Source organism: Trachurus trachurus (genome assembly GCF_905171665.1).
Source record: "Trachurus trachurus genome assembly, chromosome: 3".
Taxonomy (NCBI): Eukaryota; Metazoa; Chordata; class Actinopteri; order Carangiformes; family Carangidae; genus Trachurus; species Trachurus trachurus.
This window is the reverse complement of record NC_139893.1, coordinates 15,650,652-15,670,957: the sequence shown is the minus strand read 5'-3', so window position 1 is coordinate 15,670,957 and position 20,306 is coordinate 15,650,652. Positions and strand designations below refer to the sequence as shown.

The window sequence follows — 20,306 nt, the reverse complement described above, 5'->3', positions numbered from 1 at the left end:
GAAAGTCAGTTTCACCACAACAAAGGATCAGAAATCAACTTCAGATTAATCGGCATAAAAAAACTTGAATTGTACCTTTTCTGTAGATCATAAGAAAACATCTCTGCTCTGTAAATGTATGTATTTATTTTTATATTAAGTATTTTTTTTAAAGGTTTTAAGTTCATTCATTCTTTACTCTTTGGCCCATTTAGATTAAATCACTAAACTTCATTAGCAATTTTTGATTTATATGTCATATGAGATATCTTATAATAATTGATTATTATATTATTCTCATTATTTAAGTTATGTAATGTAACTATTGGTATGGTATTTCTTTTACATGATATGATTTTACAATAATGAGTATAACTGCCCTTAAGTGATAGCTCTTCAAAAACTCTTCAGTATGAAGTGGAACAGACAGAGGTAGGCACAAGGAGAAAGGTGGGGAGTAGTTTCAGTGGCAAAATTAAATAATGTTGGAGTCATAAAAAGATCATACAAACTGAAGGAGTGAAGATACACAGAGTGACTCTTTTTTAAAAAGACTGAAGGAGAAAAGGAGAAAGGCGTGGGACACATGAAAAGGTGGATGGATGTAACTAAGTGTTTTCAGTGAAATATGAACAGAAATAATTGCCACACTACTCCCTCATCCTTAATGTTTAATACGCCATTATTCATCTTCTCTGCGTCTCCCTGACGGCTCTCACCACTTTCCGAGACAGACACTCAAAGAGCTCACACGCTCGCTCTCTCAAACCACAGAAATTGGAGTAATGTGCTTTTTTTAGCCGCAAAAATGTCGATTTTAGATTGAATCACGCTTGCAGTGTTGTAACTTATTTGATCTGATAGATCTGTGGGCCCAAAGATTCCCTGTGCTGATGGATGGGGAGTATGTGAGATATTCATGTTTCAAAAAAAAGGTAACATAAATTCATTATCATAACATATTAATACTGGTTATTATTCAAATTATGAAACATTAGTAGTAAAACCGTACCTGAAACTGAGAGGACCTGTTGCATTATAATAAGAATATCAAAAACACTTACTGTGCACTTTTGATGCATTTCTTCACTTGATCTCTTTGCACTTATTAAATCGATGTGATTCTTAGTAGCAGTACCAGAGCCTCCTATTGTACTTAAGATTTAGTGATGACTCTCACTCATAAGTATATTGGATTAAAGCATCTGCGAAACGATTGAAAGTAATGTAAAAATACAAGATCATATTTATCTTTCTCTTTAGGCTTAAAAAATAAGAAACTATGTAAGATGCAGCACATATTTGTGGTTTTCTTAGGCCATGATAAATGAACCAAGTTTTACATGCTGCAAAAACTCCATCTGTAACAGTACCCACCGCCAAATGGCATTTTAATAGGCATTAATAGATAGCACTTGGCAAGTTTAGCTTTAATCGACACTGAATCATTTTTCTGTCTTGCATTAAAAGTTCAGTGTTGATGTTTTAAGTTGTGTCGATGCTTTTAACAATAACACTTTTCCAGTGTTGTACTGAAAATTACAGTAAGCCACAGCCTTCGTGATGCCAGAATCTACAATTTAAAAAAACAAAAAACAAATTTTAGGCTTCTACCGTTTCCTGTTTATCAGTGATTTGCCTTAGGAGAAGCAAGAAATAGACTCTTATTAATAGTATTTTTAGCAGTTCTGAAAAGAGACACTTCACTGAAAGAATTAAGCACTACTGTACAAAGACACCCCATGTGAATCGATATTAAGTATTGCTATCATTAGCTCACAATGAATTATTGCCTGCAATTATATAGATTATGGCATTAATCATGTGTTTAATTGGTCTTTTGTAGGCTCATTATTAATTCAGAACAGCAGGGAATAGAGTATGTTCTTTTATTTATTAATGCGTTTTCCCCACAGTCTCTTCTCTGATTGGTCCGTACTATAGGTACAGGCATGTAGACATGAGAAAAGGAGTAGAAGAGGCGGAAAATTGTTTTCATCATGTCTTAGTCCTGGATCTGTCTTCTGTGAGAGGTGTCAGCATCAATGAAAGAGTTTCTCAGCCAACTAGTTAACAATAATACCATGTAACACTTTAATTATTTCGATTTCTAACCATAGCTCAGCAGGCCTGTAGTCAAACAGTGGAGCTCAATGGGACAGGTATAAAGAAGGTTGTGATGTAGTGGATTGATGTTACACCTGCCAGAACCCTCCCTCATATATCGGCCTCAACTCTGTCCTGCTTCATAAAGGAAATTAACAGGGATGTATAGTCAGAAAGATGAAAAGAAGAGATTTTTTTTCTACCGGTCTAAATGTAGTTGTGAAAAATTAAACTCATGGATTGGTTAAAAGCAAAAATTGCAAGCACCATGGCACTTCTCAGGATTTACGTGTTTTTTTTATTTTATTCGAAATATTGAGCTGAACATTAGAGTGAGTGAGTGAGTGAGTGAGTGAGTGAGTGAGTGAGTGAGTGAGTGAGTGAGTGAGTGAGTGAGTGAGTGAGTGAGTGAGTGAGTGAGTGAGTGAGTGAGTGAGTGAGTGAGTGAGTGAGTGAGTGAGTGAGTGAGTGAGTGAGTTGCTTTGCTTTGGCAATATATACAATGTATACAATGTATGTCGCTGCTTTAAATTGAATTGAATTGAGTGAGTGAGTGAGTGAGTGAGTGAGTGAGTGAGTGAGTGAGTGAGTGAGTGAGTGAGTGAGTGAGTGAGTGAGTGAGTGAGTGAGTGAGTGAGTGAGTGAGTGAGTGAGTGAGTGAGTGAGGTGATATATTTGTCTCAGTGGACTGCAATCAGGATTATGAAATCAGGATTTTAGACATTTTTTTGACTTGCATATTAACCATGTAGTCTCAGTGAGACTGTGTGTGTGTGTGTGTGTGTGTGTGTGCGTGCGTGCGTGTGTGTGTGTGTGTGTGCGCGTGTGTGTGTGTGTGTGCGTGTGTGTGTGTGTGTACGCGTGTTTGTGTGTGCGTGCGAGAGAGAGAGAGAGTGAGAGTGAACCTGATCTCGTTGTTCCACCCCAGACGGTCTCTGCATTAGGGAGCCACAGACAGGAAGTCAAACTCTTAATTATTTAGGAGAGGTGTTATCAAAGCTCTCTTCTATCTGTCTTCCCCCACTCTCTCTCTCTCTCTTTCTCTTTCTCTCCCTCTCCCTCCCTCTTTCCCCTTCTGGTCACTGTCCTGTTTTGCGCTTCAGCGTACCACATCTCTCCTTCTCTTTCCATCGCAGCTACTTTCATGTCTTGTCTCAGCTGTCCTCACATTTCTCTGCCCTTACTCTCTCTCTTATTCTCCTACTTTCTCCATCTCTCTCTCTCCTTCTCTCTCTGCCTCACACTGTCTTCCTGACTGTGTGGTGTATCAGGTAACTGGCATGGTATTGCGGGCAGGGCCCATCATCCTATCATGGTCTGTAATGCAAATAGGCCTTGGCAACCTGTCAATAAAATGCTGTTTTAAATCTGTTATTTTTTAGTGCACCACAGCAACACACACATACGCTTATGGAAAGAAACAACGGTCTCACAATCAAGTCTCTTGTTCTGAGTTTCTCTCACATGCATACTTTGATTTTTTACTTGTATGTGTGCACCAACTCTTTCCTGTGTCTTACTGCCAAAGTCTCACACAGACCAGTCTCCAGTGTCCAGCTCTGACAATGACAGTTACAGCCTTGTCTCTCTATGTGTTAGTGAGCTGCCGGTTGCTCACATCAAAACGCCCTCCACCTGTTTTTCACTTCCCAGTGATCACTGTTAAAATGATTGAAGCTTCCTCTGTCTTTCCATAATCAAGCACACATGTATGCACTGGTACACGCACATACAGGTATGTGCACACACACACACTGTCCATTTTTCTATCACACACACACACACACACACACACAAACACGCGCACACACACACACATGCACACATACACACTATTGTCAACTTAATGTTATTTCTCCAGCAGAACAACACTGCCCTCTTCAGGCTGAGTGTTACAGATAATTTGAAATACATCGAGACACATCAGAGGTGTTTGTGTGTGGGTTTGCACATTGGATGAGAAGTATAATTGTTCGTTGTGATGTGATTGGTTTGTTTTTAAGGTAGCATGAGACACAGTGTTTAGAAAATCAGCTGAGTTTTTTTTGTTCCTTATTGTGAGTCTGCAGCATTAAATGTGGAACTGATAAATCAACTTTTACAAGCAAGTGCTCTGATCAGTGCCCCGTGTTCCCTGACCTGAATTACGGCTGTAATTGAGTCAAGGGCAGCATTTAAAATAATTTTAGTCATTTTGATTATGCACACATTTTCATTACTTCTCAGGCCGTTGCCACATGTGATGTGGGGTTGGACTGTGTTAGAAATATTACAACACAGTTGTCAGCCCAGTTTTTGGCCGCATCGGGACACTGTCAGTCCGTATGTACGAAAATCTAGTCAAGGGTTACCGCTTTTTTTAGTGTTGCAACAAATGACATCACTTGCAGTGTAGATATCATTTACTATGCTACAGTGCACACTCGCATATACACACGCTTAGTTGCACAGTTAAATAGTGTAACAGAGCCTTACGCTTCAACCCTAGCGCTTTGGTATGGCTGGCAGATTTTCTTTATTTAACCCAAACACAGGGCAACATTGTAAGAACATTTGCACGTGCACACACAGACACATTGATCAGAGGTTGGGTTAAGCGTGGCAGGCTGCGAGGCATGTTAAGCAGGCTAAGCAGTAGAAAGAGACGTGAGGAAACCGTGGTGAAGCACTCCGCTGTGCATTAGACTGTGTGTGTGTAAATGTGTGTGTATGTTCACCGCTGTATGTAGTCAACACAGGGTCGGTACCGACGCGCATATAGCAGCTGAGACACACAGTGGGGTGCCCCTCTCCGTCTCTCAACCTTTAAAATATACACAGTCGGAAAACAGCAATAGATAATTTAGATTATTTCACAAATTATATCAAAAAGGCGTTTATTTCACAAATGGTAAAATTATGGTCTTTTTTTATTTCACCAAATCACAGGTGTGTTTATTTGATTAATTCAATATATCATTGACTTTTAATTGTATCTCATAACCGGTGCTTAAAAGTCCCCCACTGTCTGTTTGCCCTTCGATACAAAACATATGGAAGTTAAGCCATTAAATGGAAGATATTTTACTTGCATGTTTTCAAATAAAATCCATTGCATTGAGCCATAATTAGACATTTCTGAATATGTAAAATGTTTATGCAATGCATCAGAAATCATTGTAAGTGTAATGATATTTATTGCTTCACCTAAATTAGTGTAGATCCAAAGCAGAAACAAAGAAGTGAACACAGTGTATAATGTGCCAAAGCCTGTTCTCACAGTCATCCTTTTGAAATAGTCGTTTTACTTCATTCATTTTCCTTTGAATTTGATTTGTAAGCTGTTGTAGCCTGTCGGCTAAGTGAATGACCATAAAATATCCAGTCAACCCCCATGACAGCATTAAGGATTTGCATCCATCCATTCATCCTCTTCCATCCACTTAACATTAAGAATGAGACAGAAAATAAATGTGAAGGAAAAAAGGTTTTCAATAACTGGAAAGTGATTCTAACTTTATTTGGAATATATATGATTTTTAACAGATTCAGGTATTTAAATCTAACTAAAATACTTTCAATATAACACCAAAAACTGATTGCCTGTGGATGCAGTTAAAGGATCACTCAGTCGCTATGTGATTTCTTTTAGACGGCATAGCAGGTGCCTATAAATAAATCATGTCTGGACGCTGTAGCCTAAACGCATACCAAGGTATCATAATTATCATAGATCAAAAGCTGATGACATTACAGCGTTGGACCGGTCCTATCCCATGTCAGTTCCGCGGCTGCCCATCTTTACGTTGTTTCATTATTGAGTTATGGCATGCATAATTTAACACCGACAGATATGGATCCATCCGTTGAGAGAGTGTGGAAAGAACAGAGGGAGGGAGAGTGAAACAGATAGAGAGAGAGAGGAGAGCGGGTGATACAGGCTCAAAAGGCTTTCCCTCTCATTCACCTTTTCCCCTGTCTTCTCTTCCTCCTCAGCTCTTCACACTGTTCTGTTATCACTCTGTCCATTAAATTTTTTTGAACACCACTGCTTTTTTTTACTGTTCGATACAATTCATTGTGATGAGAATAAAACATAAGATGAAGATAAGATTCCACTCTGCATGTGCTTATAAGTGTGTCGTCGTCGATCCTTTGTGATGTTTTAGGGGAAATATTCACACAAGTCTTGGTGCTACAGGTTTGCAGCCGTACACAAACTACAGTTTTGTGCTGGTGGCCTGTACAGCTGTCGGATGTGGAGCCAGCTCACCTTCCACGGGACACACCCTGCAAGCCTCCCCTGCTGGTACATACTGTACACACACACACACACACACACACACACAGCAATATCCCGAAGAAGCTACAGTGTTACACCTTCTTTGAAAGTATATATTTTAGGAATTGCATGTATTTTTTTTTTCTTTTGGTCGATGTAGATTACTGGCATAGTGTATTAAACATTGTAGCAAATATTACTGATAATTAACAGTTAATGATTAAATGATTGATAACTTAACATATTATCATTTTACTGTAACTGATGCTGACATTCGACAATAATTGTTACATTTTTGAAGTGTCTTTTTACCTTCTACTTTTGTCTGTGTCTTCTTCTCTGATTTCCTCTTTCGGATAATTTTCTCCTTTTCCTGTCCGCTCTTCTCTCACTTCTCTTTTCTCCTCCCACTGCTCTCCTTTTTTTTGAATCCTCCCCCTCTCTTGTCCTTCTTTGGTCTCCCTATAGCATATCCCTCTACCCTTCACCTTTCTCTTCCTGTCTCCTCTTCCTCACTGTTGACTACAGTGGAGTGGAGTTGTTCTGATGTCTGACTAAAATGGCTTTCTGGATTTTTATTTGTTGAATAATTTCAATTTAGGAACCTTGTCTCTCTTCATCCTTTTTTTTTCAACTTCTCTCTTCTTCTCCACACCTTCGCCCTCTCTCTTGTTCCTCCTCTGTCTTGATCGGTTCCATCCACATCTGTTTTCCACATCTTACCCACTCTGCGTCTCTTCTTGAAAACAATTGCACATGTATCTCTCCTCTTACTGTAGGTGTCAGTGCTTCTTCTGTCTATTTACAATTTAAATATCTCTCTTTTCCCTTCCCTGCACCAATCTATTGGATCTTTTGTCTTTCATTCTATTTATTTTTATATGGGCCTCCTACTTTTTCTTTTTTAAGCTCCTCCTCTCCACAGCCACCACCCCACCCTTCTCCTTGTGTCTCAATGTCAGCCACAATGCCACCACACCGTTTCACATCATCTCAAATATATCTTTCTGTGTGATTGGAATTAACATATCTGTGACATGTTTGTGTATTGGTAAACAATTCAAGTTTAATTAAAAGTAAGTCAATTAAACTCTCTTCCTGCACACAGGCAAATAGATGAGTCTAAGATCTCATCATTTATGTCTGAATAATCTTTTCCCGTCTTGATTTTGTTATAGTTCAAATCACTGTTAAGAATTTGGTGTTGGCTAGATAATTTAATAATCTGCATTTTCATGATGATAAATGCCACCGTTCTCAGTCTCCAGACACCAGAGGCTTTAGATGCGCTGTTGTGTACTTTGGTTTGTGTATGTGTATTGTTTTTCAGGATACATTGCCTTTATTTTTTCAGGCAGCATCATTGGCATTGTTTTAAAATAATATGAGTAGACAGTCACATTGTATTTGAGCAGCAAGAGATTCACCGAATCGCCAATATTGAAATAAATTAATAATAATGATATTTTAATTAATTATTATTATTATTATTATTATTATTATTATTATTGTGTAATTAATAATAGATGATAATAATTAATGACTGTGGGAAATGCTCATGTCCTCCTTCTCTCTCCTTGCTCCTGCAGGTGTATGGTCAAGGCCCAGACACCTGATAATAAACACATCTGCAGTGGAGCTGTACTGGGATCAGCCGTCCCAGCCTAATGGACACATCTCTCAGTACAGACTGAACAGAGACGGTCACACTATTTTTACCGGAGACCACCGTGACCAGAATTACACCGACACTGGACTCCTGCCAAATCGCAGGTGGATAGCATTCACTTGCACGCTTTCACACACACACATCAACGCAAACGTGCACGAGTGTGTGCTCATATGTAGGAGTCACGCGCATAAACACACTTCACTTGTAGGTACATAATTAATCATCCCTTTAATTCCTAATTTTTTCCCGTTTGTGTGTGCGCATGTGTGTGTTTGTGCGTGTTTATATTGGGGTCACCCTGTTTTAAAAGCTCTCCTATCATCCCATCCGTGTCTCTCTCTCAGGACTGCACTGCTCTCTATATATGTTTGTTTGTGTCATTTAATGGGCAAATATTTGACATACCAATGACAGACGCAAACATTACCACACACACACACACACACCAACACACACATTCAAATCACCAATCAGATCTGGGTTTTGCTTACAGACAGCAGTGGAGCGTAGATTTTATTTATCTGTTTATTTTCATTTAACCTTTACTAATCCGTGTCTTTTTTTCCAAGATGGATTTTCTGTTTTAATTATGGGAGCGCAAAATGAAACCCTCTCTCCTCCCTCTTTCTCTTTCTTTTCTTTCTCCTTTTCTCTCCTCTTCGGCCTCCTCTCTCCCGAGACAATTTTCTTTTTACCCCACATAGAAATCTTGGGATAACACCCTGCAGTACTCCAATCTCCTCCATGTGTGTGAAAGAGAAAGAGAAAGAGAAAGGAAGGAACGGGGGAAGGAGGAAGATAGGACTGTATGTGTGTGTGATGTTTAATTTTCCCTAATTCCAGATAGTCTGCCAGAAGGCATTTCTGTCCTGACCCTTCACTTCTCATCACTTGCCTCGCTTCCTATTCACTTCTCTTTCCTCTCTCCCTCCCCTCCTGTCCTTTCTCTCTTACCTCATTCCCTTCCTTCTTCCCTTCTTTTCCCAATTTAGCCCTGCGCCAAGAATTACACAGGGAGCACCGGCCCCATTATCCAGGCAGACTTGTGTGTGTTTTCGCTTGTGTGTGTGTGTGTGTGTGTGTGTGTGTGTGTGTGTGTGTGTGTGTGTGTGTGTGTGTGTGTGTGTGTGTGTGTACATAGCATGCCTTTCTGTGTGTGCATGTGTCTGTGCGTGAGACAGCTCAAAGTGGCCATTGATTATTTATGACAATGTTGATTAGCTGTCACTTTGCTTCGGCAGCCCAGGAAGTGTCTAAGATGACGAGAGAATTAACCTATTCCCTCTGGCTGGCCCCGCAGGACAGACACACGCGCACACACACAGACACACACACACACACACACAACCAAACAGATGCAAATATCCCACTCATCGATTACCTACACACACACACACCATTTTACTTTTGATATCCCAAGGCGGTGTTTACATTTAAGTAAATATCTTGCAGTGATGAAGTGTTTAAATTCATTCTCCCACTGAAACCTTATGCCATGATAAAATTCTCACTCTCCATCACACTCACTCACTGCTTTGCTCTCCTCCTCTCTCTGTGCCTCTCGCTCGCCCTCTCTCCTTGACTTAGTTGGTGTATCTCACTGAGGTGTATTTATTTATGTTTTTCTCCTCAGGTCTTTCTATGTGTGTGAGTGTGTGTGTGTGAGTAACATATGGGTTTTACTAGCGTTTCCTGACGCTGTTCTAACCCACTGCAGAGGTTCTAATGGCCTCCTGTTTAAAACGCTCTGCGCAGGAACAATAACCCAACACCGGCGCCTATTAATGCATGTGTGCCGGAGTTTATAGCAAATTAAAGGCTTTTAATGTTAAATGGTGGCCCACTTACACAGCTAATGTAGGCTTTAGCACCAGCCAGCCACGCGCTCTTAAAAGGGAAATCTGTCTTATGATGTCATGGGCAGGAGAGGTAGAGAGTGGGTCGAGAGAGGCACAAGACAGATGAAAGAGAGAGGGAAAGGTGTGTGATGGAGAAGCAGAAAAAATGTCCTTAAGTGTGGTCATAGTATTGACACACACACATACACACACAGATGTATGTACTTGCTGACTTTTGTACATAATAATAAAGCTCTGTTTGTTTCTTTGACTATCTGGGCCATGATTCTGACCCGGTCCTGTGTTTGCATCAGACCGTTGAAATTATCTTCCACTTCTCCCTTGATCTCTCATTTCCCTGTACCCCTCTTCTGTTATCTCTTCTCTCCTCACCTCTTTTTGCCTTTTCCATGTCTTTAGGTACGTGTATGAGCTGGAGGTCGCTACTGAGGGTGGGACCGGTGTGAGTGACAAATATGTTATAAAGACTCCAGTCTCATGCCCAACTGGGATCTCACCTCCCTACAATGTGACAGTGTTAGGTCCCTACTCCATCGCTCTTGCCTGGACCCCTCCTGGTGAGTAGCGGGATGGATGGATGGACGGATGGATGGATGGATGGATGGATGGCTGAACAGTAGCTTAAATGATACATTACACTATGACTGAGATGGTTTCTTATTTTCTTGTAATTTGTGTTAATCTGATACACATGAAGTGATTTTTCTGTGTTAACCAATAATAAAAAACCCTGTCATATTCATAAACTTTAGCTCTACAAGACAAAAAATTATATTCACAGTATAAACGTTTTTCTTTGGTAAGACTGAGGGTTTGACTGAGGGTTTGACTGAAAAAAAGCCCCGGAGTAGTTTTCCATTCACCTTCTGGCCTCTCAGGACCTGGACACACATACACTGGCCTACATGAGCATACACTTGGCTGAGTTTTCATGCTTATGGGGCAGTGATTGTCTGCCCTAACCCATCTATCATTGACTATTACTCTCTCATTAGGCTGATTTCCTATCTCAGAAACTGCTTATAGGGCCAACTAGCAAAGACACTTCACTCTGTGTGTGTGCATGTGTGAGTGTGAGTGTGTGTGTCTTTGTTTCTGTATATTTGTCTCTGTGTTTATGTATGCATCTTTATACATGTGTATTTGAGAGCCTGTGTGCGTGCGTGCCTGTGTGTGCTTGCATGCGTGTGTGTGTGTGTCTGTGTGTGTGCGTGTGCATATGTGTGTGTGCATGTCATTGTGGAGATATTTCCATAGGCAGGCCTATTCTATCGTTATTACGGGTTGATTTTAAAGGTGAGGAAATATCGGCTGGGTTCTCACGCTTGGTTAACTCCCTGAGCCCGGAGTCTGGAGTGTTTTCGACTTGTGTGTGTACGTGTATGTGTGTTCGCCTGAACCTCTTACAGAGTGTCTGTCTTTGTGCATGTATATGCTTGTGTTTGTGTCTTATGCATACATTGCATGCATTGAGTGCCAAAACACTGCGTATGGCCACTGAAAGCCATTTAGTCTAGGATCAGATGTGTGTGTGGAGGTGTGTTTTATGTTGTGAAGGGGCTCTATATGTGTGTATTTGTAATTTTTGAAATCCTGATTGAGAAATAGAAGACATTAAAGCAGCTTATCAGTTGTTTAATAATAACTTAAATACTTAACCTACATCACAGTCACAATTAAACCTGCCTGAGCAACATGCCGATCAAAGAGAGATGCATTATAAATATCTCTGAGTGTGTGTGGACTATGTGAAAGTGTATTAACGCATCTAAAGTGTGCTCATATAAAAAGGTCCATGTGCTAGAGTCAGAGGTGTGTGTGTGTAGGTGTGTGTGTGCATATGTGAGTTGGGGGGTGAATAATTGAAGTCTTTCATTTGTCTGGTAATCAGTTCGTTCTCGAGATATCAAGAGTTCATGAATGTTGAATAACCCATCACAATACAGTAGGCCTGAATTATGGAAAAACCTCCGGTGAGAATATTAACAAAGTCTAAGTGCATGTGTGTATCTGTGTGTGTGTGTCTCTATATGTATACATGACATGTGTGTGTTTTTTGTCTGGATGTGAGGCCACAGTGCCAGGATTGTAAAGGCTAGATCATTCAGTGTCCAGACAAAAATATTAGCAGATATGTAGATGTAGTTATAGGAAGCCAGCTACTGTACTTATAGTGCTTATCAACCATATTTTCCTCAACATATTCAATTAAAACCAATAGGCTTCTCTTCAAAGTGGAAGAAATAGCTATTATAGTCAAGTCAAGTAAGTGTCAAGTCAGACAAGTTCATGTTACAGCCTGTTTAATTTAGGCTCAATCCTTTGTTGAGAAAAATAATGGTGGAGACTAGAATTTATTTCAACATGAATTGGCTTGTTGTTTAAGTTGCACCATCATGAATGCCACAATTAAAAAGAAAAAAAAGTCGCAGTCCATGTATGTAGCTTGGAGGGTCAGCTAAAATGACATACCTTGCCTTGTGTTTTGGTTCTGTTGCAGCAAACACAGAAACTATAAAAAGGTTTATTGTGTGTCTTTCTCCTTTCCCACAGTTCATTTCAACAGCAGACAGCCTGTAACATACAACATCCTATTTAATCCAGGAAGCAACAGCTCCATAGTGCATCATGCTGGGAAAGACCTGCACCGCATTGTGACTGGTCTGGAGCCATTCACGAGCTACGACATCAGAGTGCAAGCCTGTCAGATCGGTAAATATCTTTTAATTGGAAAAATCGGCTATTTGTCGAGAAAATAGAAGCCTCACACACGTTTTAATTGAGGAAATGAATGACAAAGAAACTAGTGTAAATAGCAGAGATTAAAACTGTGAATGTAGTTGAAATAGATAGATCTATTCTCTGTGGCCACATGGTTCAGAGGCTTGAGGGTGGTAATGGTGCCTTGTTATATGCATTTAATGTCTAACATTTGCATTTTGCTGTGTTTTATGATGTGAGGGGTGAGGAGCCCTGTGCTGCAGCCAGTGGTCTCTTTTCTTCAGGCCTCTAGTATATCATGCTCTAGCTGAGGTGTTTCATCTCCAGCCCTACAGCATGTGTAACCACGCCGACCTGTGATATGCTACATAAATGGGGTCATACTGAGGGAGAAGCCTTTGTAGATGAGATTTGTTCTGTTATTGTAAAAGAACCAAATGTAATGAATATGTGTCTGTTTCTGTTATTTGCCCTGTGTTGCTTCTTGCAGAGGGGTGTGGAGTTGGACTGGGTGTTTCAGTGCAAACTTTGGAGGTGGCTCCAGAAGGTCAGCCACCCCCTACTGTAAAGGCAGCTGGAGCCAATGTCCTGGAGATCCACTGGTCAGCCCCCAAAGAACCAAATGGATTAATCACCTCCTACCATATATACAGGTAACATACACAGCTACTGCTACAGTACCTTCATTTTTACAATATGGGTTTGTAATGGGAACTGTCAGTGCTTGACTGTGGTACCTTCATGGTTATAGGAAACCAATACCGACGGTTTAGGAGGCAAATGATTTGTATGATCAAATGGCGCTTTTCCACTACACAGTCACGGCACGGTACAGCTTGGCACGGCTCAGTTTAGGTGCTTTTCCATTACAGCTGAGTTCTTCATAGTTCCTCCACAGCGGGGGCGGGGTCGTCATATCACGGCGGTAGCTGCTGCGTCGTCTCGCTCTCTTTTTTCGATCCTCCAAACTCATTCGTCTGCACCTCGATCACGGACCATGGCATGGTTTTCCACACAGCAGTCATTTAACTCACATGAAAGAATAACAACAGTCTCGGTTCAGATCAGTGGGCGCTGTTGTTGGTGTGTTTTTAAATTTAGCGGGTTTGATTCTCGTGTCGGAAGTCGCACTCATGACTCTTCCAGCAGTGACGACACTCTGGCCAATCAGTGGAAGGCAGTCGGCTGACGTCACGTTTAGTATCGCTTCGGCTCGCTTGGAACCAGAGCTGAGGTGTTACCAAAAAAGTACCAGGTACTAGTGGAAAAGCAAAAAAAACAAGTAGGCCGTGCCGTACCACGCTAGTGTAAAAGTGCTAAAAGTCAATTCTGAAGAGTGTACATAGGCACTTTTGTGTTTGCACCTCACTCACTGTCAGAAAAAAATAAGGAGCAAAGGCTTCTGGGATCATTAGAGAGTGTATCGAAAGCAGATGATCACTATTGACAAGCAGTCATAGAAACAACTACACTTCATGCTTTTACATTCCTATGTGCTGTACAGACCAGTGTGGTGATGTGGTCATCTCCAGAACAGTAATTAACCAGACGTAACTGAGACAGTACATCACATACACATACTCTTTGCATACATGTAATGTACACATATACGGTCTATAGAGGAGTCGAGAAGTTTTGTTTATGGGTCTCCAGGCAAATGTCTCCTGGTCAGTCTTCGTACAATGTGTGTGTGTGTGTGTGTGTTCGTGTGTTCAATGCGTGCTGAAGGTCGTGGTCTGCTTGTTGACCAAAGAGTGTGTGATCTGTATGCAGGGTCAGACCAGACTAAGCCCTTTAACTCCTCAGGAAACACATATTAGCATAGCAGTACACACACTGACACACCTGGCATGATCAGACTCAGGCAGACAGGGACTTGGATAAAATAGGAAAATCTCTCCCTTTCTCTCTCTCTCTCTCTCAAACACACACACATACACACACCTGTGTGAAACCCTGCATAATCACAGACAAAGGGGCTTACCAAGACATCGTCGCGCTTGCATCAGCCACTGACTTACACATAATGTTAAAGACGTGATGTCACCTTAATTTCAGTTCCACAACTAAGTGTGTTTGTTTCCAGCACGCTGTATTAAAATATATTAAAACACTTATACAGGACACTTGAGACACTTTACTACACTCCTTTAACATACTGATCCCATTTCTTTGTGTCCATGTTGGTGACAGCCAGGTTTCCAGGTTTCCCATCCCTTTACACAGACATACATCCACCCCATTCTTGTGAATGAGATCTCAGAAAAGAGACAGTTTGACAGGGTTTCTGATTTTGATGACCTGATTTTGGTGGTCAGAGGTCTAGGTCACTGTTTTTGGCGCCTCGAAAACAATATCTGAAGACTGCCTGGAGGGAGTTTCTTCCAATTTGGCACAAACATTCACTTGGACCCAAAGATGAAACGATGAGATTTCAGTGGACAAAGTGCGAAGTTCAAGGTCATGGTGACATCATGTTCTCGTGACTGTGATATATCAGAAAGGCCAGTTACATCATTACCATCAGTGGTTTCAATTCAACATCACTTTCATTATAGCATTTTTAGGTAGATTAAAACAAAAAAGTCAACTTAAAGAGGAACTAAGCAGGATTTCTCCCGTGGCTATGCTACATTTTTGCCTTAATTAAAAAGCTCCGGAGTAATTGTGATCGTTAACTACATGACTTGTGACTTGTTACGAGTGAGAACGGAGGCTCTCTGCCTTCACCTGGCGTCTCACAGCTGAAAATCAACCTTGCAACATCAGTGTAGTTACTCGGTCGCCGCCCCGGTGTCCCAGCTCTCATCTCTGCACCCCTGTGACACAAACGCGCTCTGCAACCCGTAATTTTTTGTTTATGATGGTTAAGACTACACAGACACACACGTCGTAACATCGTACATGTTATGTAACGTTATCCACCGTTCCATTTATTGATTTTTCGCCGGCTTCGTTGTAAACAAATGCACATGGCTGAGAGCAGCGTAACCAAAACAGCGGAAAAGCAAGCGGACTTGCATAGTTCCCCTTTAAGTATATGAAACACAATTTCAGAAAATTATTACTATTTTTTTCACAGGCGTCCAGTAGAAACAGAGGAGGAGCTCCTGGTTTTCATCTGGTCCAGAGGGCCCCTTGAATTTTTTGATGCTAGCCCCACCCTACGACCCTTCAGCTACTTCCAGTACAGGGTACGAGCCCACAACTCCAAAGGCTCAGCTCTGAGCCAGTGGGCTTTGGCCCAGACCTTACAGGCAGTACCAGAAGACATGGCTCCTCCCACAGTCACACCCACTGGTGAGTTCACTCAGTCACATGAAAATGTTTTTTGTCACATGAAAATATTCTGGTATTGAATCACTGCGCCAGTCCCACATGCCTTGCACTTTGACAGGTGCTCACTCAGTCCATCTGAAATGGAGTGAACCTCGACAGCCCAACGGTCTAATTTCACATTATAGACTGATTTACAAGAAGCACCAACAGGACCCAACGCTCAACTCAACTGCTGTTACTGCTCTCACTGTGGAGGTAAATGTACACACACACACAGTCAGTGCTGCTGGATGAGAAGGACATGCATTTCTCTGTGAGGGTCTCTTCCTTGGTGCTTGTTGTTTTCTAGGTGTTTGTTGTGTGTGGTATCCCTTTACTGCACAGGTTTCTGTGCAATAGTAAGTTCATTCACGCATTCAAAATTTTGTGAGAGCAATATATGATAGGTAGTGTGAATGTGTCTATTGTCATTTGGATGCATGTAAAGAAATTTGGACTACCTGTGGTGCTGGTGCCATCTGTTTGCCAGTGAGGGGCCTGAAGACAGACACACACACACACACACACACACACATACACACACACACATACACACACACACACACACACATACACACATACACAGCCCATGGCCGCCTATTCTCCAGGGCCCTTCCCACAATTCTGTGCCATGCCTGATGCACTGAGGGAATAACTATGAGCAAGCCCCCGCAAACCACACCAAGACACACAAGCACACACAAAAACTCCCCCACACAGACTCACACATGTACTGTACACACACACACACACACACACACACACACACACACACACACACACACACACACACACACATATATACGCTACTGTTGGCGGCAGCCATCCAGTTTAAATAGGAGCTGGCAGCTCAGTAGCAGGCAAAGTTCACCCAAAGCTGCAATGAGATATTTGTCAACAGTGGCCAGCATCTGTCGGCACACCACCACACACCTGTGTGTGTGTGTTATGTCTGAAACTTAGTTTGTGTATAATTCTGCTTATATGTAGCAATTATCATATAATTCAGATTTGTCTCTGTGACATAAAAGAGAAAAGTAAAGAGAGACAAGAAACAAAAGTGACCAACTGGATAAATAGATTTAAACAAGACATGATGATAAAAGAGAGAGGAAAGAGGAATATAAATAAACACATCAATGTATGCACATTTAAAGAGAGAAAAAAGGCAAAAGACCCAAGAGCCAGATTGGCAGAACAAAGAACAACAGTTAATAGAGAAGGTAAAAAAGAGAAGAGAGTGGTAGCGGGAGACCAAAAGAGAGAAGTGGAGGGGGGAGAAAAAGACAAGTGAAAGAACAAAAGGGGGGCAAGACAGAGTGATAGATCTGGGAAGGAGGGAGGCGAGTAAAAGGAAGAGAAGAGGTAGAAGTATAGATCTATATTCTGTCCATACGAGTGGCCTCTTCTCCCTCAGTGACCTTTGGCTTGTCACTCATAATTAATACAAGATGTAAATGGAGACCTTTCACCTTCTCATTGATATGGAACACTGTGTTTGTGTGTGCGTGCGTGAGTTTGTGTGTGTGTGTGGGTGTGTGAGAGGCTCATTGACATGGCATAGACTTATTTTGGTGGCGGTCATTTGTCACACAGTTGCCTTCGCCACATGCACTCCGTTGTTTAGGAACACACAAAGAAAGTGAAAATGAGAAACAATGTTTCCAGCAAACTTAAGATTTTTGATGTATTGGGTTTGACTTTAAAAAAAAAAAAGTTAAGTTGCAGAGATTATCAACAATCAGTCAGTTTAAGGACTATATTGTAGTGGTAAGGAAAAAAAGACCATTGCTGTGTTGCATATTGCTGTGTTTTTTTTATATTGCTATATTGCTTGTTTTTGCAGCTTTAACTAAACACAGTTTTCCATAAGCCAAGACAATTGTATGTTAAACATCTGCAAACATTATACACAACAAAATGAAATGGAACAAGGAGCTACAATCGGAGAGAGAGAATGAATGGGTAAGGGAAAAACTGTTGCAGTCAAACTCAGTTAGAGCTGTAGTTTTCTGAATGCAAACAAAAAAAATAATTGTTTGACGTTGTCCTATTCTTAAATATTGTAACTACAGGATCATCTTTCATTTTAATCTGTTTAATCTCCTTAATGAGAGTTCTCCGGAAGTGACATTTTGGCCTTTTCTAACCTTTTAACTTCACTGATCCACCCTTCCTTTACTGCTCATAATCTCTATAGTTTGTGGGTGTATTGTTGTGCATGTGTGTGTGTTTGTGTGTGTGTGTGTGTCCATTTGGTATGTGTGTATTTGTGTGTGTATTGATCTCAGGCTGGGCTGGGAACCCTGCTCTGTGCCAGCTTGGCTGATTAATGGGGTCGTCATGGCAATCGGACGGAATGAGGGTACGAAGCGCAGGCGGCCTGCCTCACTAGATCCCTACGTGCCGCCTGGCACACACACACACACACAGTCGCACACACAGCCTCTCTCATACACACACACAGGCACAGGCACAGACACACACACATTCTCTCTCCATGCCTTACACCTTTCTGACAGACATGTTAGTCTCTCACACAGGGTGTCAGGTTGCCCATGATCCTCTTACTTCTCTCATACTTAATGTTTCTCTTCATTATTTTCCATCATTCCTGCTGGAGATTCTTCCAGTCAATGATCGTCTTGGTTTCACTGGTTCATGGATTGTGTCATGCACCTGCCACTCACCTTACGCCTCCCCATGATCCTCTTCTCTCTTCCATGAGCCACCCTGTCTTTCCTTTTCCCTTGTCATTTGCATACACACACACACCTTCTACCTTCTTTTACCTCTTCTGCACTTTAACCTTTCTCTGTACCTCTTCCATCGCCTTCACTCCATCACTCCCCGTACTCCTTGTCCACCTCCCTCCACCTCTCATTCACTCTCGTCCCCTCTCTTGCATCCTGCTGCCTCCTCCTGTGTTTCCCTGCCTACCACCTCCCTCTTTCTCCCCCTCTACTCTTCTGTACTTTCCTCCCTCCCTTGGCTCTTCCAGATGTTACACCGCGGCCCTTGGGATCATTGGTGAAGGGAGACCATGTGCATACATATATGTGTGTGTTTCTGTGTGCATATGTGTGTGTGTGTGTGTGTGTGTGTTGCTTTATATGGATACATATGTCTGAATATGACTGCGTGTGAGAATGCGTGTGTGCGTGCATTACATATTTTTGTTTGTATGCATGTGCAACAGTGTGTGTGTGTGTATGTGTGTGTGCGTGTGTGCTGTATTAATACATCCCATTGATCAGAGCAGGACCCCTGACAGTCATCATCCCTGAGAACCATCTGGCCGACGCCTGACGCTCCCTCACCCAAACACAAGCTGACACCCTATTAATCTGTTACCGCCATGCATACATACGTGTGTGTGTGTGCGTGTGTGTTTCCGTTAGTGTGTGTGTGTGTATGTGAGTGAATGAATCAGCCAGAGTGTGTGTAAGATGGTGTGTAATGTGTATGTAAGAGGTTATGTGTAGAGTATGCGTTAACATTTTACCGTGCCCATGTTTCAGTGTGCGTGAAGGTGTGTGTGTGTGTCTGTGTGTATGTGTGTTCCAAACCCAAACCATGCACACACATACAAACGTGTACACGCACCACTCCACCATCCGCCAACAACAGCCGGCGCTGAAGGGAGCTGAAGGGTGCTTGGAAATTAAGGTTATTACACAAATTGAGCCATATGGTCTAAATATTTCAGAGCTGAAATTTACTAGGCAATAAAAATGGCCCCTACCTCGGTAATGGTGTAAATTACAGCTTAACCACCAGCGCTAATGATGTCCTTCTGTACGCCCCGTAACCAACCGTACATGAAGGACACATTGTTTAAAAAATACCCCAGGAAAAGCAAGAGAGAGACAGAGGGTGAGAGAGGAAAAGAGTAGAAGCGATAAGGATGGAGGGAGAAAGACGAAGTGAACGGGGCTAAGGAGGAAGTGAGAGAGTTGAGGGAAGAGGTGTGTGAGGAGAGAAAACGGAGAGAAAGAGAGAGAGTGATTAATTTAGAGAGTGAAGAAAGAGAAAGAGAGAGAGAGGTAGCAGCATGTTTACAATCTGTTAGTTTACCATTAAGAGCCCGTCAGAGAGCGCGGGACAGCGAGGGCCAGCCGGCGAACTGTGTCTGAAAGCCAACATGCGGTTCAGTGTGTGTGTGTGAGTGTGTCATATAAACAATTAGAACGTGTCTAGTTTGGCATGCACAGCAAGGAGACTTACAAAAGTATGAACATGTTATCAGAATATGTTTTGTGTACTTAGACATGAACGGCCTGCAGGTGTTTCGCATGATAACGAACAAGTAATAATGTTGAACACGTGGCATGAAACACTAGGTATGAATACAGATGCAGAGGTTGTGGAATTTGTAAACATGCATGTT

General features: G+C 41.7%; 1 protein-coding gene across 1 annotated transcript in view; it reads left to right on the top strand.

Moving 5' to 3' along the window:
- Positions 1-20,306, top strand: part of ush2a (Usher syndrome 2A (autosomal recessive, mild)) — a gene marked incomplete at its 3' end in the record, with an annotated part of 184,671 nt that overhangs the window by 142,964 nt on the left and 21,401 nt on the right. The window contains exons 66-72 of the mRNA XM_084001543.1: positions 6,266-6,373; positions 7,936-8,119; positions 10,277-10,434; positions 12,431-12,589; positions 13,089-13,251; positions 15,681-15,898; positions 15,996-16,132. Of these exons, the coding sequence (XP_083857669.1) occupies positions 6,266-6,373; positions 7,936-8,119; positions 10,277-10,434; positions 12,431-12,589; positions 13,089-13,251; positions 15,681-15,898; positions 15,996-16,132 (1,127 nt within the window). The remainder of the gene's footprint in view (positions 1-6,265; positions 6,374-7,935; positions 8,120-10,276; positions 10,435-12,430; positions 12,590-13,088; positions 13,252-15,680; positions 15,899-15,995; positions 16,133-20,306) is intronic.